At 38.8% G+C, this 19,264-nt stretch overlaps 1 protein-coding gene across 2 annotated transcripts in view; it reads left to right on the top strand.

The window, feature by feature from the left end:
- The window catches only part of SCAF4 (SR-related CTD associated factor 4), a 44,445-nt gene that overhangs the window by 22,043 nt on the left and 3,138 nt on the right, over window positions 1–19,264 (top strand). For both annotated transcript variants that reach the window (XM_015299359.4, NM_001012822.2), the window contains 9 exons: window positions 1,163–1,248; window positions 2,105–2,295; window positions 4,180–4,280; window positions 5,957–6,070; window positions 6,754–6,910; window positions 7,773–7,927; window positions 13,058–13,220; window positions 13,345–13,425; window positions 13,525–13,713. In XM_015299359.4, the coding sequence (XP_015154845.2) occupies window positions 1,163–1,248; window positions 2,105–2,295; window positions 4,180–4,280; window positions 5,957–6,070; window positions 6,754–6,910; window positions 7,773–7,927; window positions 13,058–13,220; window positions 13,345–13,425; window positions 13,525–13,713 (1,237 nt within the window). The remainder of the gene's footprint in view (window positions 1–1,162; window positions 1,249–2,104; window positions 2,296–4,179; window positions 4,281–5,956; window positions 6,071–6,753; window positions 6,911–7,772; window positions 7,928–13,057; window positions 13,221–13,344; window positions 13,426–13,524; window positions 13,714–19,264) is intronic.

Below are 19,264 nucleotides of genomic sequence, written 5' to 3'. Positions count from 1 at the left end.
GGCTGTGAGGGTTGCTTACGTGAGAGAAAGTTGGATAGCAGTAATACTACATGATGAGCTTGGTATATCAGGAATCTAGCAAAAACAGCATGTGTATACTGTATGTTTCTTTCTGTGACAGATTTGGGTTTGCATTTTGTCGGCTGCGTTGCTTCTCCTCATTTCTCTTCCTGTTCACGCTTCAGGAGTTCTAACATTGCAGTCCCGTTTGGGAGAGAAACAATTTGAAAAATGTAATTTTTAAGGACTTTGTAGACCTCTCAAATAGAGAAGATGAACTCAGAAGTCTGTAAAAGTTCTAATAAATAAATGGAAATTATACATATACACCTCTCCTGTTTTGAAGATTAGGGAAGATACTGCTGGAAAATTTTGAAATGAGGAAATAATACCAAGCTGTATTTCTGTGGTGACTTGTGATGCAACAAGTTCTATAAGTAATTCTTGCTTCCCACTTGGAGTAAAGGGATGGTTCTCAAGATAATCGTCATAGCTTCTTAGTCTTGAAGTGTGTTGATTCAGTAAATTCTAAGAGCTTACCAGGTTACTTTTTAAGATGTTCCCTGCCAGGCTTGCATCACAAAGACTATTGAAAGTTTAGGCAGGATGCAGTATGTTTTGGAATGGGAAGCTATAGAGGACTTAGGGTAGAAAGGAGGAGCTGTGCTGAGGTTTTTTTTCTTTATACACATGCATTGTAAGCATGTTCTTGCATTTTAAGTATTGTTTTGGTGTCTCTGTGTATAGCTTAAAGTACTCTCCTGTAACATCTTGGAGAAAAGTTTTCCAGCAGATGTTATGTTACCTGTAAATTTGAACAGAGAGCAGGATCGACGACTGAGCTTATATTCTTTGGGCATCTGTACAGTGCTGAAATGAACAAAAATGTGGAAAAACAATTTACACATTGAAGATGTGAAATTTTCCCAAATTATTTTTACTATGTTTTCTCAGTGATCCTGTTAAATTACCATCAGATTTTCTGTCTGTTCGTGACTATGCTAGTGGTGAAGGTTCTGAGATGAATCGCATTACATCTTAATTTCACATATGTGACTATTTGATGTAATTTTAATGGTCTTACATAACTCAGCCTAGGCACAAAATGAAATAAAATACTTGCAGTACTCGCCCTTAACACCAGTCGAACTTAATATTTTAGAACATGGAAGTGGAACAGCCACCTATTCAAGAAAGAAAACGACATGTTTCTGACAACAGAAAGTCAAGATCTAGATCTGCATCAAGGTAAAATAGTGGAATCTCTTTTAATTTTTTGAGGTTATATATTATGTCAAGTATTAGATTTTATATGAGGAACGTAAGTGTATTGTGTTCAAAAATGTGAAAGTGCTTTATGCATTCTGAGTGCTGAGAAGAGCTAGGCTGATGGGAGCTCAGAGAATCTGTTCCTGTGCTGCCAAATCTGCTGTGTGGGGTTGGAATTTCTGTGAGACAACAATAAATAGCTTGGAGGCAAGCTAATTCCTCAAACTGTTGCTGGAGTTCATTTTCAGTGCCATAGTACTTGAAGTCTTGTTACCCGTACTTTGTACTGGCTTTGTGAGTGCCCTACTCGGCATGCTTACTTTTGAGGCTACTTCTTGGAAGTGCCCATTTGCTGCATTGATTGGATTCCAATAGCAAATGCCAAAAGACATTTAGGAGCAGAATCTCTTTTTGACTTAATTTCAGGATTACTTAAATTACTGTGTGTGTATCCACGTGTGGACAGCACTTGTGAAATTTCTTTGGTAGAGGCAAAGCCCTCAGAGATTTTAAGGGCCGCCTTCTTTCCCCATCTGGAAAGGCAATAAGAACAAACAAAGAAGACCTTTCCACCTTAATACCTCTCAGGGAAGTCCTGTGTATAAGTACAGCTTAATATTGCTTGTACTTCCATGTAGGGGTAATGAGAAGCAGGCTAGTGACTCTTAAGACTTGCAAACATCTGAAATCCTTCTACCTTCCAAGTGAAATGGAGTATCTATACAGTTTTCCTCTGAGTGGAGAGTAACTTCTAATACTCCCTAAGTAGAAGGGAAGCAGAATGTGATTTCAGTCTTGTCTGTGCTCTAAAGATGTTGTTCCTGGTTTAAACTAGGTCACCTAAAAGGAGACGTTCAAGGTCCGGCTCCCGCTCTCGAAGGTCACGTCATCGTCGATCTCGGTCACGATCCAGGGATAGACGCCGCCACTCTCCGAAGTCTCGATCACAGGAAAGACGTGAACGTGAGAGGGAGAGAGAACGCAGGTCAAAAGGCCTTCCTCAGATCAAATCAGAAACTGTTAGTGGTAAGTTTGCCTATTCTGTTTGTTGTTGCTGTAACCTTGACAATTCAGTTAGTACCCTCTTTCAGATGCTCGAGATCTTCATGGTTCACTCATGGATTTTTTTTCATGTGTCTAGTATTTTCTTTACTGAATTTTAGAGCTCTTTAAAGTTGAAGATCCTGTAGTAGATACTATGCCTATGTAAAATGAAATACTAGCAGGACAAAGTTATTTTAGAAAAATGGCAAATGGCTGAAGAATCTACTCTACTTAGACTTGTTTGTTTAACTTAATGTTGACCAATTCTTTTACCTTTATTATACATCTTCTCCAAAAACGCACCAGAGACAGCTCAACTAAGATGTGAAGAAACGTATCTTAGGTCCTCCCTCTTGGCTCCCTGGCCAGATGTAGGCAACAGATGGCTTATTGTCACTTGGAGTATTTTATCTGATTCCAATCCATCTTCTCCATCTTTTTTTCTTGTGTTTGATGCTATTTGATACGTTCTCCAAGATTCATCCGTACAAAAGAGAAATAAATTGCACTGAATTGTTTTTCTGAACTGTTTTGAAGCCAGTGAGAATTAAATGCATTGCGTGCCAGCACACCCTGACTGCTCATAAGGGGCATTTGGGCCTTCTTGGAATGTCTCCAAGTCAGAAATATTTTGTTTGTAGAATAGAAAAAGAAAAATCTTAAACACTGTGTTCTTCTTTTCTTTCCTTCAAGACATACAAAGTAAAGCAAACTGAACAAGGCTGAGCACGTGATTATGATTTTTTTCTAATGATCCAGTGTTGTGCTTCTCTCAAATCTGAAGGGGAGCTTTGACCTGGAAAACACATGGGCTAATGTTATTCTTAAACAATCTTGGCTTTGGGGGAGTTCATAGACAGTATCTCGTAGCTGTCTTCTAAATATCCTTGAGAGCATCAAATAGAATTAAAGTGTTCTTTCTGATATAAAAGGGACACAAGATAAGCATCTGTAACTAGTCAAAACCTGAGTATGACAGTAACATTAATTTTAAAGTACCACAGAGAGTTAATAGGTATTATTTTAAAGGATTTAACGGCAATGGTTTAAGATACTGTTTTGCCAACACCTCTCCCAGATTACTAATGTAAAAAGCATTATATGACAATTTTCTATCACATACAGGGAAAACATAGGTGAGTACTGAATGTTGCTATAGTACTCTTGAAAGGATGCGTTACTTTGTGCTTGTCTGCTGCATTATTACCCTGAAGAATGAAGCAAAATAAGCATGTTGCTTGCTTTCCTCCAGGGGGTGGGGAGGAAGCTTCTATTGATAATTTTTCACTTAACTGTTAAGAGATAGGACAATGAATTGGTTGCTAAAGAGGGTAAGACTGCTACTTGCGGTAGTTTGTCACAGCATTCTGGAGGAAAGCCTCCACAGCTGTGAGTGTATCACTGTAAATAACTATTGCTTTGCTAGTAAGTACCATCCATAACTTGGGATTCTGGCCCAAAGCTAGGGTTTCACGCCGAGCAGGCTAAGTTACCTTGTAAAATATTCACTGCAGGTGTGAGGATATTTCATGGAGCAGTCTTAGCAACAAAGCATATTTTTCCTTTCTGTAATTATTCGCAGAGCTTACGCTCATCAGGATTTGCAGGTCATCTTAACAGAGGTTAAGTGAACAGCTTCTGAGTTTGTGCATCCTGGCAATGGTTTTGGTGTCGTGGTTAATTTGTCTCTGGGCAGGCAGAAAAAGAGGCCTTTCAAAAACTCCTGAAGATAGTATCTTATACCAGCAGACTTTTCTCCGTTAGATGTCATAACTGACTATTGTAACATGACTGTTTTGACATTTTGGTTTGTGAAGTCTGTATTTACAAGCACTCTTACAGTCTTTGTTAACTCTTTGATTGTAGTTTGTAGTACTACGCTTTGGGTAGGACAACTTGACAAAAGGACTACACAGCAGGATGTTGGAAGTCTCTTGGAGGAGTTTGGCCCAATAGAATCAATAAATGTAAGTATAAATGCTTCAGTGCAAGCATAGGCTTCAAAAATGCTTTTCAGACTGTTTCAAGATAGCTTTATTTTTAATATATTACAGAGATTGAAGGGCTGTTGTTTCCTTTATGATTGTGTTTTCTAATGTGAAAACTAAAGTCATTTGTCCTCTGATGTGGAAAGAAAAGAAGGCAGTTGCTTGCTATTTTGGGTATTAAAAATGCCTTTGGGATAATGAAAACTCCCACTTTCATAAAACTCACCCTTTTTCTAGAGGGAATGGAATAAGAAAGGGTTATTGAGTTCCTTGTCTGTTCTCTTCTGTCATTTTAGACGTAAGCTAAAGTTTCAGTATGGCCAAGTGTCGGGTCCTGCATTTTGGTCACAGCAACCCCAGGCAACCCTTCAGGCTTAGAGTAGAGTGGCTGGAAAGCTGCCTGATGGAAAGGGACCTTGGTGTACTGGTGGACAGTCAGCTGAATATGGGCCAGCAGTGTGCCCAGGTGGCCAAGAAGGCCAATGGCATCCTGGCTTGTATCAGGAATGGTGTGGTGAGCAGGACTAGGGAAGTCATCCTGCCCCTGTACTCAGCATTGGTGAGGCCTCACCTTGAGTACTGTGTTCAGTTTTGGGCACCTCAGCACATAAAGGGACATTGAGGTGCTGGAGCAGGTCCAAAGAAGGGCAACAAGGCTGGTGAAGGGCTTGGAGAATATGCCCTACGAGGAGAGACTGAAGAAACTGGGGCTGTTTAGTCTGGGGAAGAGGAGGCTGAGGGGAGACCTTATTGCTCTCTTCCAATACTTGAAAGGTGCTTACAGCGAGAGCAGGGTTGGTCTCTTCTCACTGGTGACAGGTGACAAGACGAGGGGAAATGGCTTTAAGTTGCCCCAGGGTAAGTTTAGGTTGGATATCAGGAAAAACTTCTTTACAGAAAGGATTATTAAGCACTGGAATAGGCTCCCCAGGGAGGTGGTTGAGTCACCATCCCTGTATGTGTTTAAGAGCTGTTTGGATGTGGTGCTCAGGGACATGATTTAGTGGAGGGTTGTTAGAATTAGGGTAGTATGGTTAGGTCGTGGTTGGACTCGATGATCTTTAAGGTCTTCTCCAACCTGAGTGATTCTGTGATTCTAAGCACAGAAAACTAGTATTACATGACTGTATTAAGGATGAATATATATGAGTGTGTGTGAGTGTGGAATTTTATTTAAACTGAATATGTGACTAATTTTTTTTACTGTTCAAAAATTTTGTAAAACAGAATCAAAAATTTTCCTCAAATTCTTTGCACATAGTAAAAATGATTATAAAACTGCACATAAAACAGTGTGAAGATACAGATGGCAATCTGTGGTATTTGGAATAAAGCAGTATTTGGAATAAAGAGGTATTAGTGTTTCTTGTTTCTTCCAACAGATTAACTAATTCTGAGGCCGTAATGCTTCCGTGAATGCTGCTGGAAAATTTTAAGGATTAAATATGCTGTAGGAGTCCATGTCCTCATGTTTATTAGAAGCATTTATTTCTGGAAGAAGATGCTGGCTGTTTTAGCCTCTTAAACTAACATTCTCATTCATACCCAGTAATCTTTTTTGTAACACCAGTTAGTGTTCTAATTTTCTGTAGTTAACATTTGTATGTTGCTACCTGGTTACTGTTAACACATTTTTTTTCTTAAAATACAAACAGATGATACCACCGAGAGGATGTGCCTACATTGTAATGGTTCACAGACAAGATGCTTATCGTGCCCTACAAAAATTGAGCAGAGGCAACTTCAAAGTCAATCAAAAATCTATAAAGGTACTTCTTGGATAATGTCAAGCTGTTGTAATTACTGGAATTCTTTTTTTATTTATTCTAGATTTGTTGTTATTTCGGGCTTTTATATAGTCTGGATGTGGTATTCTATAAATTTATGTGAATGAACCACTTTATTAATGTGTATTCTTCCTCTTCTGTCATGTAATTAAAGGAACTGGTATCAGTTTCTCTGAAAAACTGCCAGTAACTGTGTAACTGGTGCAGTTGTGTAAATGGTGTTCTGGTCATTCTGGTGGACTGTAACTGTGGTTTTCTTGCTGCTGCTTAATGTTCTTATCTATAATTAAACACAGTTACAGTCCTACAAAGAGTACTAATAATTAAGGAAGAACACACTCATTAGTCAAGTGTTTCCTTTTGTGGAACGTCATATTTGAGAGTGACACTGTCCCCTGAAGGGAAATAAAATTAATTATAACGAGTGGGGAACATTGGAAAAAAACTGCCTGTACGTGTGTTTGCAAATCATGTGCCAGAGTCAAGCAGAGACGTAGGAACTAATTGTGCCTTAAAAAAAAAAACCTCCTATTTTCAGAGTGTTCTTCCTGCTGTTCCAGTTAGAATATACTTGTTTGTTTTGTAGCCTTTTTCTGGATATGCTATTCTGTTATAAACCATTAAAATGACAACATTACTAACTGCATGGTTTTTTTTCCCTCAAGATTGCGTGGGCTTTGAATAAAGGAATAAAGCCAGATTACAAACAGTATTGGGATGTAGAATTAGGTGTTACTTACATACCATGGGACAAAGTGAAGCCTGAAGATCTTGAAAGCTTCTGTGAAGGTGGAATGTTAGACAATGAAACTCTTAGTCCAGGTAAGGCATTGCTACTTCTTTAAATGCTTTTTAAAATGTTGTCCTTTTTGCTGATGCAGTGAAATCGGTATGGCTGACTTTTCTGATTCTGAGGTGCATGTAAAGTGCTTGAAATGGCTGAGAAGTGCAGGATATGCAAACCATAGATGAGAGACAGTTTGCAGGCAGTTAATGGCAGTCCCCGTCAGGGGTTAAGCAGTTGGATTACCAGAGGTTGAGCTAAAGTTGCACTTGGACACCAGACAAGCTGTGAGTTGCTTGGACCTTACCACTGATAGTAATCAAGGTTGGAAATGCTCATTAGTCCCAAAGCCTGGTTGCCCTCTGGTTTGTGTGAGCTACCCATAGCAAAGGAGCTTGTCTTTGGAGAACACGTATAGGAACTGATCTGACAGCACCTTCATGATTTCCATTAAAAAGTGCCTTTTGTTTTCATACTCAGGATCAGTTCCATTAGCGAGTCTTGTATTTATCTTGACCTAAAGAGAAATCTTGTTTTATTGTAAGCAGTGAAAATACTGGGCTTCTGTGATTGCATTAAGAAAATTACACCTGTTCAGTATCAGTAACTTGAATCAATGACAGGTTTAAAGTCAGCACAGAATTGCTAGTCTGCTGGCTGTTGTGATTTCTATAAGTAGCATTAAATGAAAGCAATACTTAAATACTTTTTTTCTTAGAAATGTGTTAAAATGTCTCATCTCCGTGTTTCGTAGCTCTTCTCATTTTCCAAGAAATTGTTTTAGTTAGGTCATTTCTGTAAACATCACAAAGCATATGGATTTTACATGGTAGTGTTCAACTACTTCTCAGCTTTTTAGAACTGAGGTATATATGTTGTTGGTTTCTTCTTTTTGTATAGAGTGGAAGGGGATTCCCAAGAAGTCTGAAAATGAAGTAGCTCAGAATGGTGGTGCAGAAGCTACTCATAATGAACCAGTGTCACCTATACCTAAAGCTTTACCTGTTCCAATTCCTGTTCCCATGCCCGCACCAATTACAGTACCTCCTCCACAGGTGAGAGTTGCTTCCCATTTACTGTAGATAACTGAACAAAAACTTGAATAGTTATCCAGCATGGCAGTGCATACCTTAACAGAAGGGAGAAAATATGGTGAATTATAGCTAGATCATCTTGTATGTGTCTGTGTTTGTCATCTTGGACCTGCTTAAAAGCTGTACCCAACTCTCTTTATTTAGAGGAGCAACACAGTCTAGTAGGACTTTTCTTTTTCTGCCGAATTGCAGTGGCAATGGAGGACTTGAAAACCATAAAATCCATTAACGTTTGGATTGTATTGTGTGCCCAGCAGGAGCAGGGAGTCTGGTTTGGTTTCCTTGAAAAAGGATGTAGTTTGCATGTACCAGGGCAGCCCTGGGAACTGAATCAGCATGTGCTTGGTGGGAATGATGGAGAATTTGCCCCAAACCTCAATGTTCCCTTAATACTAATGTAGACAAGAGCATATGTGTGTCTGTCAAATACATCTTTGAAGTATTGTAGGACTGTACTTCTAATACTTACTGTTGCAATCTAAATAAATTATTACAGCAGTTTATTTTTATTAATAGGATGAAGTACATCTACTCTCTTTTATGACTGCATTGATTTTTTTTTTGTGTGTGTTTTCCAAATTAGTTTTCCTTACTACTGATTTAACTCAGCTACAGATCTAAAACAATATATTGCTTTGTGTTTGTTCATATTGTGTATACTCTCTTTGAACAGCCCTTGGGATTTCCATGTGAAAAATTTGATATTCTGCCTTGGTTGTTATAGTGGTTCTTCAGTCAAAATTGATGTTTGTTTTTTAAAAGAACACTGTCTGAAACTTATCACTAGTTTAAGGAGCATGTAATAACAGTTATTCCCTTCAGTGCTTTACAATCTATTTCTTTTAGCTTTACTTATTGACAGAGGAGTGTTACTAGTTTTGTAGTAGTAGTTTACTTCCTCTCACTGTTAAGATGATAGTATACTTTCTTCCAAATGGGAGGAAGTTTGAGTAAAACTACTTTAAATCTTGAGAAATGTTATGGACTATGGCATAGCAGACACTCAGAGAAGGCCAGGAACTCATGTTGTTGGAAGATGTGTATAGTTTACCAGGTACTTGATTTGAGAACATAGTGTGTTGAGTTCTCTTGTTTTGACACAGAATTCCTTAATTGCTCCAAGATATTCTTAGTAAATGAATATATGAATTAAATCTCAAATTTCAGAAAGATTTAATAGCTGTTAGCTGTAATTAGCTTTAATTAGAGTTAACTGTATCAGACACTACCGGGTTAAAGTCACCCAGTTCTAGAATATAGATGTGTCATAGTAGTTCATCTACACCTCACAAGCTTCAGTGCTCTTTACCATGGCAAAGATACTTGCACCTTTGCAAATTCAGAATTGAAGAACTGTATTTGACCTTCACCTCTGGATTTGCTTTGAACTGTTCTTCAGGCTGTGTTATACTTAACAATTCATCTGTCTTTTCTGGCACACCATAAAATGAAAAGAGTTTATTAGTTTGTAAACAGTTCTAAAAACTTAGTAATTAAGTTCAGCTGTGATGATAGTAGTGGTGTTAGTGGTAAAAGTAACGTGTTTAGAACTTGAAGATGTGGGGAGGCTTTTAAGAGTGTTGGCAAGCTGTTGTTTCTGTCTAGCTTGGAAATGTACATCAACATAGTGATACCCAGATGCTCAATTGGTGTGTTAGGTTGCACTCCTTTTAGCCAGGGAAAGCACCCAGTCCACCCTTGTTCCTCTGCTCAGAACAGTGGATTTGATACCTGTGTTACATCAGAATAGGTTTGATGCATTGTCTTATTTTGGGCTGTGCTAACGAAATGTAGGGCTGCCTGGCAGATAAACCCAAACAACTTGGACTGCATTATTCCCATGCCTTATCCTTCTCTTTTCTCACTTCTTGATCCTCTTTTTTGTTATAGCCATCCATCTTTGTTCCAGGCTTGCAAGGACTATAGGCTAATTGATTGTCCGTGTTGGCCCCTGATCTACATCTTATAAATGCAGATCTGCAACTTATGATGCCACTACCTAAGTAATACTATCCTTTATGCTATTCTAGGAAATCGTTCCTTACGCACCACTGGCCTTGCCAAGGGCCTGTTCCCTTTAAGATTCCTCTTTCTGATTTGTGAAGCATGGCTGTTGTTTACAAAGTACCCTGCTAACCAGCTGTCATGTCCAGCCATTCCTTATGGCACTGTTTGTAACTTTTGCCAGCTTCTCATGTTGTTACCTGTTATGTCCAACAGCTTCTCATGCTATCCAGTAGTATTTTATATCCTGGTCATTGAGCTCAACTTGAGGCCGGGGCCTGGTTATCAGCTCTGTGCTCTGGCTGCAGTCCTAACATTGTCCCACTAAATGGTTGGGATCTGAATGAGTTTCATCACTCCTGCTAGAACCCAAATAGGCCTCCTGTGCATGGGCTATGCACATAGAAGCCCTGCTCTGCTGGATGTTGCCTGTGAGGGGTGTAACTGCCTGGACTGACTGGACTCCTGTTGTCAATATCACTGAAACCCGTTCATGCATGTAGTAAAGGTGCTTAAACCAGTAATGCCTTTTATGGGTGATAGCCCCCATAGGTAAGTCTAGTTCTTTGGCCTGATAGCACGCACAGCATTTTTTGGCTGCAGTGTCCTGGGTTGTTGGCAAGATAGGTTGAATATTGTTGTTGTGTTGTGCCACTGGCATGAGCACTTTTCTCACCTGTAGATTCGGACCTCTGAGCTGTTGCTGAATCTGGTCCCACTCCTGCAGGTCTGAGTAATCCACTTCAATGGTCTGCTCTGAGGGTAGGCCCTTGTTTATTTTTTAAGTCATATTGCAGCGTTGAAGATGAATTTTACTGTCAACAACCAAGAGACTTGTGTTAGTCAACAGCACTTGCGGTGCCAGTTGTGTTATGTGTTCATTGATAAGCTTTACTGGTGTTCCATTTTCTTAGCAAAGCTTGGTGGTACCCTACCAAAACTGCCATTCTTATACAGTGAAGAATGGCTCAGATTTTGCTAGGGTGATAAACTGAAGTTTATTGTGGCTGCCCTTATAGTAAGTTTCCCAGTCCAGCCTGGAATCCATTTTCTTTGCTTAATGAGTTGTCATCCAGAAACCACAATTCAAAATGTGTGTACCTTCCTAATTCCCTGGCATATTACCAAGTTCCACATGCTCCTCCTCCCTCAGCTAGATGGATTTTGGACAGCTCCTCCATCATATACCCTTTACATTGAAACTGGCAGGCTCCTCCTTGCTGTTCTTCCCAGTGGAGGCTCCAGGTGCTCTTAAACAGATACTTGTCTTGGAGCATGGATGTAGACTGTGCTGGGCCAGTGATTCTCCTTCAATTCTCAGTCTAAGAGGTATATTTTAAACAAACAGTTGTATCTGGACACAATCTAAACCCCAAGACATGTTTGTTGAGATGCAGCACGATTTGTGATACAGTTATTGAGGGCTCAGTCACTCCAGTTTGTAGCGCTGCTAATAAAATACCATTTTTTCCCCCAGTGTTTATCTCCCCATTAGTAAAAGGTCTCCTCTGTAGCATCTATGTTACTCTTGTTTTTTTCCTGTCCACTGGCTATTGTTGTGAAATTGCTCATCAGTCCTCTGTCATTCTTGTCTGTCAGTGTTTATTAGCCATTGGTTCCATCTCTTTAAAAGAGAAACTTTAAATTAGGTATTATGATGGTATTTTGCACAGTTTTCTACTGGACCTACCAGGACTTAAGTCATTATGGTTTTGGAGTAGTTTTGCTAAACCTTTAATGATGATTGAATGCAAGCACCTCTAGAATTACTCAGTACTAGTGTTCATCTAAGTAATATCAGCCCTATATGGTATTCCTGGGTTGTGCTTGCCTACTCATTCAATGTTGGCCTTGGAAGGTCCTAGTACCTAGAAGATCCCCAGTAGAGGTTTCTGGTTATCTGTGCAGTTTGGCTGTTCATATAACACACTGTAAACCTGCACAGTCCAACCACCTGTCCCGCATGGGACCACCTGTAAATTTTGTCAACCTCCCAAGTTTTTTCTGGCTGGTGTTTTTTTCTGTCATGTGCAGTGGTGTCTCAGGTCCTGTTCATTTAGCTTAACTTCAAGCCAGGGCTTAATCAGCGCGTTATTGTAAAATAAAAATAGTGAATTAAAAAGTGTCACTTCTATATTAAAGCCTAATGATCAGTGAATTTGAGTCTTGTAATTAGTTGATTTAATAATTCTAATAGTAAAAGTTTTAACGTGCCTCAGCTCACCAACAGCCATTAGCAAAAAGTTGAAACAGAAGTTTGAAGTGCTGTTAGTTACATGGCAACTTTAAACATCTCTGCAGGTTGAAGACCAGTTTACTTAGTTCACTTTAATGCCACTTTGTTCAGTTCTGAGAATAAAATGAAAAAGGCTTTCCCTTTACACCATAAATACGTAAGATAGGATGGGCCTTTGTGTACTAGTTCTGAAGTTTGATGCAGGCAGGTTAGTTATTGTCACTTAACTACACAGCTCTCCTTCACTTCAGTAGTCAAATTTTAAATGCAAAACATATTTTGATTTTTCCTTTTGATTCCTGCACGTTTGGTGTAGCTTTTATAGTAAATTAATAATCACGAGTCTATTAAGCAGTTTAATTTAACACAGTTTTCATTCAGAAACAGCTTGATACCTACCAGAATTTAAAAACAAAGAGTAAGGGGACAAATTGACTCTACTGTACAAACTCAGGTAGCAAAATGGAAGAAAAAAAAAAAGAGAGAGAGAAGGCTTTTAATTGATTCACATTTGTGGTTTAATAGTGCTTTGTGCCAGATGGTAAAATGAATTTCAGCTACTGTGTGAAGTGTATATTTAGATGACTTGTCATCATGCATTAATAATGATTTAGCACTGGGAATCATGTTGTTTTATTTAAGAACAGAGGCAAATGACATCAGTGTTGATACTTTTTAAGTTGTAGGAGTCCTTTGACTGCTGTTAATTAAGCCACCTTGCTGCAGTGTAATTTAAGATAGCTTAAATTGTTTTAGTTTAACAGGCTAAACATGGAAGAGGGTCTTCATCTGAACAAGAAGTGATTCATTCAGTCTTCAGGTAACACGCTTCTCCTTTTTTTTTCCCTTAGGTTCCACCACATCCATCAGGTCCTCCTGTGGTTGGTGCACTCCAGCCACCTGCTTTCACGGCGCCTTTAGGAATTCCACCTCCTGGATTTGCTCCTGGAGTGCCACCACCACCACCACCTCCATTTTTACGACCTGGTTTCAACCCAATGCATTTGCCTCCAGGTATATTCAAAGGGATATTAAGTATTTCTTTTAACCATATACCAAATAATAGTATTTGCCATATAAACAGCACGGCTACATGTTGGTAAATGATGTGTAGTGTTAACGCGTACGTTTCTTATAGGCTTTCTTCCTCCTGGACCACCCCCACCTATAACTCCTCCAGTATCTGTTCCTCACACTCCAGCAGTAAACATCCCAAACTGTAAGTGCTTAAATTCTGAGCAAGCAACGGTAGAAGGAAGCTACCATGCAAGCAGAAAAGCTGACTTATTTTTTAATATGTCACTGCATTGTTCCTTAGCTACAGCAGCTGGAGTAAATGAAGACACTACAAAAGATGCATCTGTAGGAAATCCCATCCCAACAGTGGTTTCTGGATCCAGAGGGAATGCTGAAACTACTGATAGTTCCAAAATATATGCGACAGTTCCACCTCCCGTAGCACCTACTAATGTACCTGCTCCTGTCACCCAAGCTATTCCGCTTCTTGGTAAGTTCATTTTGTGTATATTCTTCTGTTTTATTGTTCTTTGAATTTATACTACATTTTGATTTTGCTGCTGACTTAGTTAATAGTGAAGTAAAGCAGATTTCTTAAAACTATTGAAATTTCTGTCCTTTTTGGCTTTTAAATATTTTTAAATAGCTGATTTTACAAGAAGCAGTAAAACTTCTAGTCAAGATTTGTTTTAAAAACAAACAAAAAAGCCATAACATTTAACTTAGAAATAGAGGACAGAATGCCATGTTGTCTCCTTTAACAAATGGAGGTTTTTACGACATAGAAAATTAACTTAAAACATTTGTATGGCATATGAGCTGAGTTTTAGACTCAGCTATTACATGTATAGAGGTTACTAGAAATTTATCTTTACAGCAGAGCAGTATTTTTTTAGTGTATTTTTTTTAAATCTCTGAAAATATGGTATACTTTTTATGTATGGAATGAATGATTTTAATAAAATGGTTAAAAAAACAACAAAGAACAAGTTTTATTCAGTCCTGTAGTTCTCTAGATTTCAAAACCTTCTACCAAGTTGTTACCTTAGAAGTGTCCCTTCATGTATCACTGTCAAGAATACATACACTCAGAAAACATTTTTCTACTGAAGTTGTCCTATTTATGGTATTCTAGATCTCTAACTAAGAGCCTGACAAGCGAATGGGACATAGAGTTTTAAGTGTTTTTCTGTGCAGTGCATACTGCAAAACACCAAAAAAAAATTGTCTCCCTGAGTTCTTAACTGCTCTTTCACATTTGAAGACTACATTTTCCAGTTGTGACTGGGGGTTTTTGGATGCTTCGTGTTAGGAACCCCATATGAGAGCTTTTAAAAGAAGAGATTTTTCAAAAACTGAAGTGCCTCTTCTCTCTGAAAATCACACCTTTAGAAGTGAATATCCCAAACTGTGATATTAGCAGTGATAGTATCTGAATATTTGTAGAGTACAGAAAGGTGATGTTTAAGAAATAAAAATAAATAAATATCTTCCCCTCTTAATGACCAAATTGATTTTTTAGCAATTGTAACATGGTATTACCAATAAGCTTCAATTATTGTTGAAGTTTTGCAGTGTCTTTGTACAGCACAACTGGAACTTCTTATCCCAAGCCAGTGTGTCTGCAGTTTGCTGTATTGCTGTACACAAAACAAAAATATTTTGTAAGGAAGATTGGAGTGAAGTAAATGAAATACTTGTGTCCATTACTCGGGTGGTAGCTTTCTTATTCTTACAAATTCAAGGAAGCTGAATTTGGTAAACCTGAAACTGAAGAATTTGGCTTTATTTCTGTTAGCTGTTTACTGAGTAGTCGAGGTGGATAAAGCTGTCCATGGGATCAGAGTGACTTCTCCCAGCAGTCGGTCTCATAACAGGCAGATAGAAATTTTCTTCTTTTTCTGAAACTGTCTGCTCACGCATTAAGACAGACTTACAAAGTGGACTTGAGATAATAGCTAAGAGATCTGTGTTTCTTTAAGTCAATGCATTTTTATGTTAATGAGCATCTTATTTCAAGAAGTTAGAGAATCAAGAAGTTAGGTGAAGTCCTTCCCATCTTGACATTTCGGAGCTAAGGGGAGCTATTCACTATCACATATATGATACAAAAAAAATAAGTTTCAGTCTTTTTTGCTTTTGAGTCTTTTCAGTAAGTTAACACCAATGAAGCACTTGTGTTAAAACCACCTCAATTCACTTAACAATGGAGTGTAACTTTGCATGTGGAAGTCCAGATGCAGTCTCCCTGTGAGCTAGAAGAAAACAGTGACAGAGGTGATGCTTACTGCTATGCATGCTGATCAGATTGCGAAGTGTCCCTTGAGCCTTGAGCTCCCCGTCATCTGAGTTCAAGAGCTGGCTAGGCTGCATCGTCATTCCTTCCTTTTCACTCTGCATCAGGCTTCACTCCTAGGGAAATCAAAGCCTGGAAAATGGAGTGTGCCAAGGCTTCACCATGTGTGTGGGTGTGAGATGCAATCTACATATGCATCCCAGTCCCAGAGCCCAGGACTGGTAGGCCTGACCATTGTAATGTGTAGCCATAGTGCAGTCTTGTACAGTGCAGAAGCAAATGACCTGGACAAAGTAAGTGAGCAGGTACAGCATCGCCCTCAGTTAGCCTTGGGGAAAATGCAGGTGAGGGGAGTTATGCTTCAGACTAACTGAACTTGTGTTTGCAAGCACATGGCTTAGCAATTTGAGTATACGACTGATCGTGTGACTAGTTTCTCACGGAGTCCTCTTAAACTGCTCCTTATCATGCCTGTGATGGGGCTCTCCAAGCTGAGACGAAGGTGGAAGAAAGATTTGCTTGACAGCATCATGAAGTATGTAATGAGGACTGCTTGGGGAAGTAGGGGTAAAGGGGCTTGAGTAGTTTAACAAGAAGAATGAAGAGATGGTCTTCGAATATTTGGGCAGGATAGAAGAAATTACCTCAGCAAAGCTGAATTCGAGGAATGAAGATTGCTTTGAAGAGACTCTCAAATTTAAATTCAGTAACCTTGCTTGAGAATACCTTATGTAGACTGTACAAATACAGGAACTCTTTTCTAATTTTTGTAACTTCAGAATGAAGCTTATCTATCTGTTTGGTTTTTCATATGGAAGATATGTTACAAAGTCATTCCAAATCGATGATTGTAAGATTTCATATGCTCTCTTAGTATTGTAAGTTACGTTCTGTTTCACCTCCACTGATTTAATTTGTTCCTCCAATGTAATTCTTTCATCACTTCCAACAAAGACATGTTTGTGCTTCAGTGGGGTGATCTCTTGTGGACATTGTCTATTCTTTTTTTTTTTTTTGGTGTTTATTTTTTAAAAAACAAACAAACACAAAAAAAGACCTTCGGGTTGTTTTGATTTAGTTGTATCCTTGATCATATTTACTGTTGTTAAAGCTTCTTGTTCTTGATTGGAACAAGATTATCCAGATTGTTACTGGCTTTGTGAGTGTGTCCTCATGTGTCACTTTTAAAATGATCTGCCAAGCAGATATTTTTAGACTCCTTTTACATGTACATTCTGCAGTAAGTGACAGGCTTTATATCATTTCTGATTTGCCAACTTGTTCTTCCTGTTGAGCAAATGCTGTAACATGGATCAGTAATAAATTGCTGTTGCAGATGCTGTGTTTCAAATATTCAGATTGTGATCTATTATCTTGATTAAACACACCATATTGCAGCTGGTAGGTTTTTGTCTAATGATCTCTTTACCAAAATTTCTACAATGATAATTACATATTATCAAAGAATAATATACCATAGTTTTCAGTGAGCTTGATATTCATTTTCTGTTAATGCACGCTGAACCACAGTTCTTTGCTCCCTTGCTGGTTTGCTATCCAGTAACCACATGGTCTTTCTGTAGTATGTATTAAATTATGAAAGACAGTGTATCATTTTCTCTGAGCTCATCTTAATGTTATCTGTTACAAAGTGTGTACAGGGACTAAAGAGGTAGGAGCATTTTCATAATACAGGTTAGGAACAATGGTAAACCTAATATGTTTCCAATTTTCTTATGTTTGCCCATCTTAAAAGCGTAACACTGCATGCTTGCTAATTATATATATGAATGTTACATTTCTAATACGTATGGGAATTCAGAGGTAAGGGAACACATCAGTTCTCAAGCACCATTGGTGGAATTCATTTTTGCCTTGATGAACCCCTTGTCTTGGATCACTGTAGTGTTAATGTTGTATAAAGTGGGAATTGTAGAAATCTTAACATTGGTAATCAACACTGAACACATACATAGTTGGGCTCTTGCTTCCTTCTTAAAGCATCTTAAATGAACAGGGGCAAACTCCTGTTGGCTTCAGTGATGGGCACTAACTGCTGAAAAATGTTGGCATTTATAGCAAGCTATTTAGGGTGTGAAGCGATATTAAGACTCTTCAATTTAGGCTTCTTTACGTTCTTGAGCTGCTCTTAAAGTGTTCTTCGTGAAGCACCAGAAAAAGACGCAAGACTCAAAACATTTTGTTTGGTACCTCTTCCAAGAATTCCCTGATGGTATATGATGTTCTAGTTTTAACAGTGTTGCCGGTGGAGAATGGTGGGAGAATTAATGTGGCATGCAGAATGGCGGAACATAAGCATCAGCCTCATCCTGAAACCCTTAGTTTGATGTTCTGCTGGATTCCTAAGTTTTTGACTTTGTGTTCTCATGTGTACTTCTATCTAAGTTGACAGTTGTATATGAAGCAAGGTGTTAAATGCAGAAAATGCCATTCCTCCACTTGCTTTCCTGTAACAACACATATGAGAAGCAGTTGAACAATTGTGAGATATTGTCATCTTATGGAGCAGAGTTCAGTTTAAAGAAAAGAAAAAGCCACACAACTAATGGGATGCCACACTCCTTTCCCACGTAAGCATTTTTAATGTGTCCAGCCAGAAGAGAAGATGATCAGGAACGGGATTACAGTGCCTCGGCAATCTGGCTTTTTACCTGATTGTCAGTACAGTAAGGACATCTGCTGTGAGCTCTCTGGATCGAAAACACTCCTTCAGGACTGATGTAGTATTTGGGCTGTTCTTTATGAGTAAAGTGAAAGCAGGACAATTTTGATACTGGGTGGCTGCTCTTGCATCTGTGAGAACATTCGGGTGGTTGGGGATGGGGTCGTCCTCAGAGGAGTTCTTCACATTAAAGGCTTCTCAAGTGCCGATGGCCTTTCCTTATGCATTACTGGTAAAAGTCACATAAAAACGTGAAAGCAATCTGTATTTTTACACATTTGAACAGAATTAACATTTAGGTGTAAGGTGAGGATGACGTATCACCAGCAATAAAAACCATGTCTTGCAATAAGAGCCATGGTTGAGGCAGCTTAAGCAGAGGAAGCAGCCAGTGAAAGGGATGGCTGGAGTGCTGTATTCGTAAGCAAGAAGACCAGGCTGCCTACAAAAAGGCTTACAAATGTGAGCCCGTATATAAAACAGAGGCTCAGACAGATAATAAATTCTATCACTCGTTTGCACGGGTATGAGATGGTCATTAAATAACTGAATTGCTTCTCTAAGAGCTGCTGCATTTCTCTTCAGGTTTGATAAACCATTTACGTTTTGCATACTCTCTTTCCTTATGTAAAGCAACAAAAGGTTCTAAATTTTCTCAGGCATTGCTCATGATTTGTGCCGCTAATTTTGCTGAACATTTTCAGTTAACTTGGGGGTATTTCTGGACAGCTTTTTTGGAGTAAATTTTTAATTAGTGCCTAATTTGTCAGCACAAAGTGGAAACTAACGGTGCTTTCTGTAGTATACTCCAGCCTGGAAAGGTGAAGGGGTTTATTGAAAACAAAAAGTGCTCGGCTACGTTAACGGTGCAGTCCAGATTGGAAGAGAATGACTTTCCAGATACACTGTGCTGCTTCCATGCATTGTTTTGTGTAGAAATATGGCCGAGAAATTGAATGGCAGGTATTGTTTAATTAAAAAAGCTTATCTCACTTGCCTCATGCAGTCATACCCCTCACTTCATCTGCTGCTGTAGAGCAGAAACATGCCTGTCATCTTCTT

The sequence above is a fragment of the Gallus gallus genome, chromosome 1 (genome assembly GCF_016699485.2).
Source record: "Gallus gallus isolate bGalGal1 chromosome 1, bGalGal1.mat.broiler.GRCg7b, whole genome shotgun sequence".
Classification (NCBI taxonomy): domain Eukaryota; kingdom Metazoa; phylum Chordata; class Aves; order Galliformes; family Phasianidae; genus Gallus; species Gallus gallus.
This window is presented reverse-complemented; position numbering and strand designations above follow the sequence as displayed.